This window comes from Chlamydomonas reinhardtii, chromosome 14 (genome assembly GCF_000002595.2).
Source record: "Chlamydomonas reinhardtii strain CC-503 cw92 mt+ chromosome 14, whole genome shotgun sequence".
NCBI classification, from domain to species: Eukaryota; Viridiplantae; Chlorophyta; class Chlorophyceae; order Chlamydomonadales; family Chlamydomonadaceae; genus Chlamydomonas; species Chlamydomonas reinhardtii.
In genome coordinates, this window is record NC_057017.1 from 3,608,144 (window position 1) to 3,617,399 (window position 9,256).

Below are 9,256 nucleotides of genomic sequence, written 5' to 3' on the forward strand. Positions count from 1 at the left end.
AAGCCTTTGCATAGCAGGCCAGTCTATCGAATACTTGTCGGCAGACGGTTGGACATGTCTACATGTCCACATGTCGGTCGGCCAAAGTGTGTTCCCAAGGCGGATCATTTTACATAGCGATAGAGCTCACCGAGAGCAGTCGATTGGCACCAACCTGACAAAAAACTCAGGGGTTCTGAGGGGGTTTTGGGGGGTCGTACGGCAGGGGGGGTCGGTCGGTCGGTCGGTCGGGGGGTCCGGGAGGTTTTGTGGCATGGGGTCAAAAAAGTTCGTTCCTACCCCCCCCTGTGCCCTGCGCCACTTCGTTCACCCCCAAAATTTTTCCGGGGGCTCCGCCCCTGACCCGCACGATGTCGACACCGACACGACACGCCCACTCCTCCCCTGCTTGCCGCCGACCCAACCTCACTCTCCCGCCAGGGGAACCCCTGTCTCCCGCCGTCAACACCCATAGATACAGCCCTTTGAGCCTTCTTACCATATGCCACGCAGGTTTCGGCCGTGGAGTAGCCGCTGGAACCCCCTGTCCTTGGCCAAAAGTGGCCGAAATCCCAAAAATGTCTTCGTCTGTTTGCTGAAAGAAACCCCAAGATCCCGTGCGTTTTGGCCGAAATTCCTAGTCAATATCAAAACATTTCGTCCGCCAGAGGCCTTTTTTTTGGCAAATTTCGTTCCGAACGAAGGAAGATACGAGCGCTGTTTAGGCCGTGCGCCGCGGCACCTACCAGCCAGTCGTCCACGCAATCAGCGGCTCGGCACCTCCCCATGCATGCACCTCCCCATCCACCAGCAGCTTCCAAGAGCAAACGGTGTAGCCCTTAGCTGCGCACGGTGCTTCTTAGTTTTAGGTACACCCATGCCTCCTAACCCACCCTGCCATCTTGCTCTCTGCCTTATTGCCGCCCTTTGTTCTGCGCGCTCACGCTCTCACGGGGGGGGGGGGGGGGGGGCGCAGTGCTCGCTGCCAAAGCTGCGGCACCGTCACACAGCACCACAGCGACACCCAGGCTAACTACCGGCTGAGAGGCTGCCGACCGAAAGCCAACCGCTTGGCTGGATCGTTAACGCCTGCTGACAGCACGCGGGCCGCAAGGAAGGGCACGAGCAAAATCTGTGGAGCTTATGAGTCACAGCATGCAACGCCAGTGGGGCTTTTTTAGCGGCACCACCACTCCTGACAGCCTTCCACCTCCTGCCCAACCGCTCCCAGCCGCAGCCCAAGGGCCACCCCCGCCACCTTCCAACCGCTGGCCGCCCAAGGGCCTCCCTCAACCACTCTAGCTGAAGCTGAAGAGCCGCAGCGCCAGCATGGTGTCTGCCAGCGTCGCGGTGAACAGCGGGCTTGTGGTCCGGCACAGCTCCAGGCTCTCGGGCGCCGCAGCCAGCCGCAGGGCCAGCGGGCTGTCGGCGGCGCCGGGCGCGGAGAACTGCCCGCGCAGCAGCGTCAACACGCTGGCGTGCACCTGGAGTACACAAGAGGAGGGGGGAGCGGGGAGCGGGGTGGGGTGGGGTGGGGTCATGTGCCCGGGCGCAACGAAAAAGTCCTATCAACATCAGAAAGCCCACGCAGTCACGAAAACGCAATGATGTGGGATGGGGTGGGGTGGCGTGGGTGGGCGTGGGTTTGAAGCTGGTGAGGGGTGTGTTTAGTCGAGGAGCGGCGCAGCATTGGGGAGGGTCCTGCAACCCACACGGTCGCTGTCCTTCACCCGCTCCCTCCTCGTAACACACCACCGCCTGCTCGCATCGGGCTTCCCCACCCCATGTCATCCCCCACCACCCCTGCCCTGAGTCCAACACGAATGCCATCGCAATTTAGGACAAATATGTCTTTCCCTGCTCCTTTGTGTCTCTGGAACCTTACCGCGAATGGTGAAACACCCCTCCCTGCCTCTCCCCCCGCTGTTCCTCACCTCTCCCCAGATGCTCAGCTCGCACTCCTTGACCGCCTCCACGCTGCCCACCCCCGGCAGCGCGGGGTACTCGGGCCGCCGGTTCAGCGCGTCGCTAAAGGCCACACCCTTGGCGCCCTGCGGCGGGAGAAGGCGGAGGAAGGGGGGTTGCAAAGATGGGTGGAAAAGCGGTACAGGATGCACTGAAGACTGCGGGGAGGGTTCCATGTATGATTGCTTTAGAAGAGATAATGCTGGCAGGGGGCCGGCGGGGGGTAGGTAGAGGATCACCGTGAGACGTTGGAGGCGGGGGTTGGGCGAGTCGTAGTGGGTGAAAGTGAAGGAAGACCCCAAGGTCTTATTTGTGCTCCCCTACTCATCCTACACAAGCCGCATCCTACACACCATGTCGCTTCCCTCTTCAGCCCACACACACCAACAGTAAACTCCTGCAGTCGCTCGCATAACGTGTCCTCTCAGCAGCATGCACCCACCCTCCGCATGACCACCAGCACTCGGCGCTCGCCGTCCTCCTTCTCCTTGTCAAAGATGCGCGCCAGATGGTGCGGCGCCGTGCGGCCGCCCTCCTCCCAGTCCGTCACCTGCAGGGCCGGGCCGTGCAGCGTCGGTTGCGTCGTCCATTGCGTCAGCTTTGTCAAGAGTACCGCGTTGGCAGGACATGCGGCGCTGCATCCGGGCAGCGCGCGCATACGCGGTGCATCCACAGGCTCCCAGCACACTCCCCAGCCCCACACGCATGGCCGCGTTCGCATTTCAAACAGGGCCGCTACCGGTATACATGCACCTGACGAGATCCCCGCCGCCCCCAAGTCCCCCACTGCCCAATCCCCCAATATCCAATCCCCCACGGCCCGGTCGCCCACTGCCCCTCGCCCACCTCTGACAGTCGTGCCAGCGCCTCCTCCGGTCCCGCGGTCTGGTTCCAACGGCTGGAGGCCATCAGGAACACGCCGCTGCGAGATGGGTGGGAGGTGGGGGGGGTGTTACATTCATGATTAATTGAGAAGAAGCAGTGGAGGGTAGGTGGGAGGATGGGTGGAGGGCGGATTACATGGCCGAGCCCAACGAAATAGGTCCCAGTTGGGTGGAGTGGGATGGGGGTAGGCGGGTGGGAAGGAGCGGTGTGTGTGTGGGGGGGGGGGGAGAGGGCACGGGGAGAGGGTGAGGAGGGGAGATGCGTCACAGGAAGGCTGAGGATGCTGACGGAGTCATGGAGCTTCTTGAAAGGCTGTCACAGGGTCAACATGGCCATCATTGGTAAAAAGCACTGCTGCCTCCCCGAACTGGATTCGGTTCCACTCCGCCCGCCAGCTGACACTGGGCCCCCTCCCTCCACCCCTCCCTACCCCTCCCTACCCCTCCCTACCCCTCCCTACCCCTCCCTATCCCTCCCTATCCCTCCCTCCCTAACCCTCAGCCTCCCCCCCCCCCAGGTTTTGATTTAGTTTGGGATAGTATTTACACACACCCCGCCCCTTCAGGCCTCTCACCCCAGCAGCGCCAGGTCTCGGCACATGGCCTCCTCCGTGTCCCGCGCCTTGGCGGTGACGCCCGCCGCCTCCGCGTCCCGGTCCTCAGGCAGCAGGTGCAGCCCGCGGTCCGACAGAGCCTGAGCGTGTGGGTGTGGGGGCGTGTGTGTGTGTGTGTGTGTGTGTGTGTGTGTGTGTGCGCGTGGGGCGGGGTGTATGTGTGTGTGTGTCTCCCGCGGGCCCCCTACCCCCCCCCATTGGGTTCGGTTTAGTTTGGGCTGGTATCTGGAGCCCCTGCCCCCTCCCCCCCTCCCCCCTCCCCGCTGGCGCCCCACCTGCAGCAGGTCCAGGGGCGGCATGGGCTGTCCGATGAGCGAGGCCAGCTGCGGCCAGGCGGGCGAGCTCAGCCAGGCGGCGCCCTTGGACACCTGCAGACAGACAGACAGACAGACAGGCAGACAGGCAGACAGGCAGGGAGACAGGCAGAAGTGGCGTGGGCGGAGGCATGGGCGGAGGCATGGGCGGGCCGGCGGATGCGTGGGTGGATGGGTGCGTCGATGTGTGGGTGCGTAAGCCCGGGATGCCGTGCCGCTGACACCCATGAAATCCACCCCCGGACCAAAACCTCCGCGCACGCACGCCCACCCTCTCCTACCTTCTCCCACCCGTTTCTCCCACCCGCTCCCCCCACCCACTCACCTCGATGACCACGGGTGCGTCCAGCCCCACGTCCAGGCTGATGGCGGCGCCGTTGCCGTTGCGGCCGCCGGTGGGGCGCACCGCCCAGCCGGCGTACGGCAGCAGGCGCGTGCGGCGCATGACCAGCGCCAGCGGGGCCAGGTGGGTGGTGTGGAAGGAGAAGGTCTTGGAGGCGCCGTCGAACGCCACGTCACTGCGGAGGAGGGAGGCGGCGGCGAGGAGGGAGGTGGGCAGAGAGGTGGGTAGGGGAGGTGGGGAGGAGGGTGGTGGAAAGGTGGGAGGTGGGGGTGGCGGTGGGAGAGGAGGGAGGTGGGGGTGGCGGTGGGGTGGGACGAGGTGGTGTTGAGAGGGGCGGGTGGGCGGGTAGCAGCGCCATGGCGGCATAGGGTGATAAGGGGGCCCCATTGCGTAGCGCCGACTTGCACCCAGCGCGCCCAACGGGCCCCACACAAACATGCCCCCCAATACAGTTGCATAGCTGCGATCATGCACACACACACACACACACACATACACACACATACACGTATACACACATACACACCTGATTCCGTCCGTGTTCCAGATGGAGTGCGCCTCGTCCCACCAGGCCACCTGCAGCGGATCCTGTGGGCGCACAAGGTGCAGGTGCGGGGTGGGGTGGGGTGGGGGTGAGCAGAGGTGCCGGGGCGGGCCCAGGAACAAGAGTTAGGGCGGCAAGGCGCAAGTACGGTACGCATCTGATTGGCGTATCTGGCTATGAGTCCCCTGGAGCCTATCTACTCAGTTCGAAACGACCGCCCCCGGTTTTCATGGACAGCTACCGCCCCTCTCAACCCCCTGTATGGCACTTCATCCTTGTCATTCAAGCACTCCGATCCCCACGAACTTCCCCCCCCCCCACACACACATACACACGCAAGGCCCCCCAAAAGCATGCCCCCCCCCTTAACTAATCATGAATGTACCCCCCCCACACACACACACGCCCCCCCAACACACACACACACACACACGCACAGCCGCCGCACCTCCAGCAGCACCACGTCGGGCGGCAGCGGCGCGGTGACGCCCAGCGGCGGCGGCTCCTCCTCCGAGGCCCAGGTGGCGGGGTCGGCGCCGGCGGGCGGGATGGGGTAGGGCACGCGCTGCACGTTGAGCGCCAGGGGCGTCACCTGACGCAGCGTCCAGCCGCGGACCTGGGGCGGTGGGGAGGGGGGGCAGGCAGGGAGGGGGCGTGAGTAGGCGTGTGCGTGTGTGACGTGCGTGTGCCATTGCATACTGTGTGTGATATGGGGTGAAGTAATGTATCTCCCCAGCCAGACCGGCCGGGGCAGGTCCACAGCTAAGCCCTCATCACAGGAGAGCCCCTCAGCGTCAGTCCCCAGCCCCTTCCAGTCCAGCCCTGAGTCCAGCCCCTTCCAGCCCCTTCCAGCCCCTTCCAGTCCCTCCGTGCCGTCCCTCTGTGCCGTCCCTCCGCGCCGTCCCCCCTCTCCCCCTTTACAGCTGTCCCCCCACCTTCTTGGCCCCGGGCGGCATGGCCAGCAGGTCCACCGCCAGCAGCCCGCCCACGGCCATCCAGGCGTTGGCGCAGCGGCTGAAGTACTCGTCCACGCCCGGGCCGGAGCGCTGCGTTGTGTGAATGGGCGGGTGTAGGTGTGGGTGGGTGGTGGGATGCGGGATGGAAGTGGGTGTGGAACTGGGTGCAGGGGGATGTGGGTGGGCGCATGTACAAGCGCCCGTAAGACAGCTTTCAGTAGCAGCTGCACTAACATACAACACATGCGTACAACCCCGCGCAAGTTGAAGTTCCCCCTCAAACTCAGTGTCGATCATTCCCTGTCACGCAAACATCGCAGCCCAAAAGGCCCTCCACGTCAGCGTTTCAGACTTGTGGTTAATTCACGCCGTGATCAGATAACGGCCACGGCTACCCCTCTCTGCGCTTCCGCCCCAGTATACGGTACTTTCTCTTCTTGCCCTCTCATGGGATGGCGGGAACTACCGTACACCCCAAACGCCCCCTGCACACCTGCTGCACCCGCAGGGCGATGTTGGCCAGCGCGATCTGCTTGGGGATCTCCAGCGTCACTCCCAGCTGAGGCATCTCCACGGCCTGCGGGGGGTAGCCGTTCATGTGGGGTGGGGGTTGCAAAGATTGGCAGGGGGTGGGGGAGTGTGGGTGGTACAAGGAGGTGAAGAGGAGGGCAGGCGGGGGCGGTGGTTTGGAGCACGCAGCTGTGTGCGTGCAGCGCGAGGCCGAGACGCGTACAAATTCATGCCTTGTCAAATTTACAACGAATGCCATTTCTGCACTACGGCATCACCGTACGCAGGATGCCGGCTGGTGTGCTGTGATTACCTGCAACTCAGCACGGCCACGCCCTGCCTCCCCTGCCTCCGCACCTTGAGACGCGGGTTCTTGGCTGTGTTGACCCACACGCCCCACTTGAACGCCCCGCCGGGGCCCTCGCCGGCCCCCTCCGCCAGCTGCTGCTGCTCGCCTCCTCCGCCCTGTTGCTGCTGCTGCTGGCTTCCCGCAGATCCGGATCCGGATCCAGGGGCCGTAGGCCACCAGGCCGGCATGGGCGCCACGTGGCCCAGCTGGATCTCGTTCTTGTCGTTCGCGTACTCGTCACAGTGCTGGGGTGCAGAGGAAAAGCAGGACAAGAGAGAAAGCGGCGTCATGACCAGCTGCGCTAGTTCGCTTATGCTACGGTGCGTGTGTGTGTAAGTACCGCCGAATCACACGCAACAGCGATGGGGCGACGGCTAAAACCGTAGCGCACGCGTCAACCCGCGGACCACGCGACCACCCAAACTCACATGCAGCACGGCAGCGGTGAGGCGGTCAATGCGAGCGTTCACAATGCCGTACAGGGTGCGCAGGTCAGACTCCAGAGCCTCGGCCCACTCCGCCACCGCCGCGCCGCCGGCCGCGCCGCGCGCCGCGCTGCCCGCCGCCGCCTGCGCCTCCTCCGCACTGGCGCCGCCGCCGCCACCCGCCGCCGCCGCCGCCGCCGCCGGCGGCGCCGCAAGCTCTGAGCTGTGTCGCGCCGCCAGCAGCTCCTGGCGCGCCTCCAGGATGACGGTACGGCAGGCCTGTACGGAGGAGGTGGGTACGGCCGTACGAGGCGAGGTGCGGACCGATATTAGCCGTGAGGAGCAGGAAGGTGCCGTGGAGACGTCAGCACCTGAAGTCAGCCCATTACTACAACACCCCCACAGCCCTGACAAGGCTCTCGCCACTCCCCGCCCTCTTAGGTCGCCCGATTTCGTCTCCACCGCTGCTGACGTCCAACACCGGCTTACTCCGCACTTCCTCCACCAACTGATGATGGGATTTTTCACTGCGCCCGGGCACATAACTCCCGCCGCTCCCTCTTCCTGCCACCTCCTCCCTCCCCGATACGCGCACTCCTACGCCTGCTGCGTCACCTTCTCTGTACTTATCTTTGCCATCTCTCAACCCCACCCACCTCCACTGCCAGGAAGGCTGCCCGCAGGTCGCGGCCGTCCGGGCTGCCCGTCACGTCCTTGGTGGCCGCCTCGTGCATGCTGTGTGTGTGTATGTGTGGGTGTGGGTGTGTGGGTGGGGGTCCATGTATGTTGAATAAGACGAGAGGGCGTAGCCAGGAGCAATGGTGCAGATGCCACGTAGTCGTTACGGGGGGGGGCAGCAGGAGGACGGCGGGGGCGAGGCGGAGAGAGAGGAGGAGGGCATTGTTGTTGGGGAGTACAAGGGAAGGAGCACACGGTGCCATGGGCTGGGCTCCACTAGCTTCGCGTATCATGGCATCAGCGAGCGGCCCGGCTTTGGGTCGGCGCCTGGCCATTCCCCATTCTTCAGGCCGCGATAGCACCCACCCCCATTCGCCCGTAAGCAATGCATCACGCCCCACGCCACACACGCCACACACGCCACGCGCCACACCACCACCGCCACCACGGCCACCACGCCATCCCCTCGCTGTCTCGCACCCACCCCTCCCGCAAACCCCTTCCCCGCCGCCCACCCCCAACCCACCGCCTCAAGAACTCGGCCAGCGGCACGCGCTGTCGTGGGTGCGGCACGTCCACGCAGCGCAGGAAGCGCTCCCACTCGGCCGCCTCGCGCGCAGCCGCCCGCGACCGCGAGCGCTCGTGCTCAAACTGGCGAAGCAGCGGGTCCAGTTCGGAGCTGTGGTAGGGGAGTCAGCGAGGGTGGTGGGGGTGGATTCAGGCGGGAGTAATGGCGGAAGGTGGAGGTTGGGCGCTGGAATGCAGGGTGGCTCTGCCTACTGCCCGCCGCCCGCATCATGCCTACGGTACCGTAGTATGTTGTCAGGGCGGTGTGCCTCTATGATGCTCCGGCCAGCCGCATGCATGCCACCGCGCTCCCCTCGCCCTTGGATACCAAGCACCAGCACCGCTCTGGAGCAAACACGTACTGAGTCCATGCAGCGCTCCACCACCGGAACACACACATACACACGCCATTTGTGGATTGCGTGCCCCCTATCGCATGTCTATTAACACACGCCTTCCCCCCCCCCCCCACACACACACGCCAGCTCACAGCTGCGCATCCAGCCGCGCTTTCTCCGCATCCAGAAACTGTCCTAGCAGCTCCAGCCGCTGCCGCTCTAGCTCCGCTAGCCGCTGCCGCTCAGCTTCCTCGGCGCGCAGCCGCTCTGGGTGTTGTCGCGGTGTGTTGGGGGGCGTCACGGGGAGCGTGTTGGTGGCAGGGACCGGGGAGAGTGAAGGGCCGTTGATAACCGACCCACCCAGCCCCTGCAAACACCTCCGCATGTGTCCGACCCAAACGGCATGTGGCAGCGAGCTCCCGGGCGTGGGGGGAGTGGTGAACAGCATGTCAACTGGGGGATGGGCACGCAAGCGGTACCTTCTTCGGCAAGCCGAGCTGCCTCCTCTGCTTGTCGTCGCTCCTCTTCAAGTTCCTCCTTCGTCTTCTTCTTCTTTTTGCCCTTTGCAGCGTCTTTGGGAGCCATCTTGGCCGCGCGCGGCCTCTGGCCGCAAGAACTTACACTATTCTAATGCAATTTGTACGTTTGGCTTGAACTGTAAAGCAATTGCCTCAAAATGAGCGGGGAGACGAGCTATGCACCTTCGACTTCGGACTTTACAACGAAGGTGTTTTAGATGTCAGTGATATGCGCAAGTAAAATACATGCATTACAAGAATCGTTCAAGAGG

General features: G+C 64.3%; 1 protein-coding gene across 1 annotated transcript; it reads right to left on the bottom strand.

The window, feature by feature from the left end:
* Positions 1 to 259: 259 nt before the first annotated feature.
* Positions 260 to 9,205, bottom strand: CHLRE_14g631200v5 (uncharacterized protein). The gene is made up of 17 exons (XM_043070408.1): positions 8,946 to 9,205; positions 8,619 to 8,733; positions 8,088 to 8,240; positions 7,540 to 7,618; positions 6,887 to 7,162; positions 6,467 to 6,703; positions 6,093 to 6,176; positions 5,579 to 5,689; positions 5,092 to 5,259; positions 4,626 to 4,687; positions 4,082 to 4,274; positions 3,718 to 3,810; positions 3,404 to 3,522; positions 2,791 to 2,866; positions 2,387 to 2,494; positions 1,914 to 2,030; positions 260 to 1,463 (listed from the first exon to the last, which is right to left on the bottom strand). Exons 1-17 carry the CDS (start codon positions 9,049 to 9,051, stop codon positions 1,278 to 1,280), a joined length of 2,283 nt encoding a protein of 760 aa, XP_042917081.1. The 5' UTR covers positions 9,052 to 9,205; the 3' UTR covers positions 260 to 1,277.
* Positions 9,206 to 9,256: the final 51 nt, after the last annotated feature.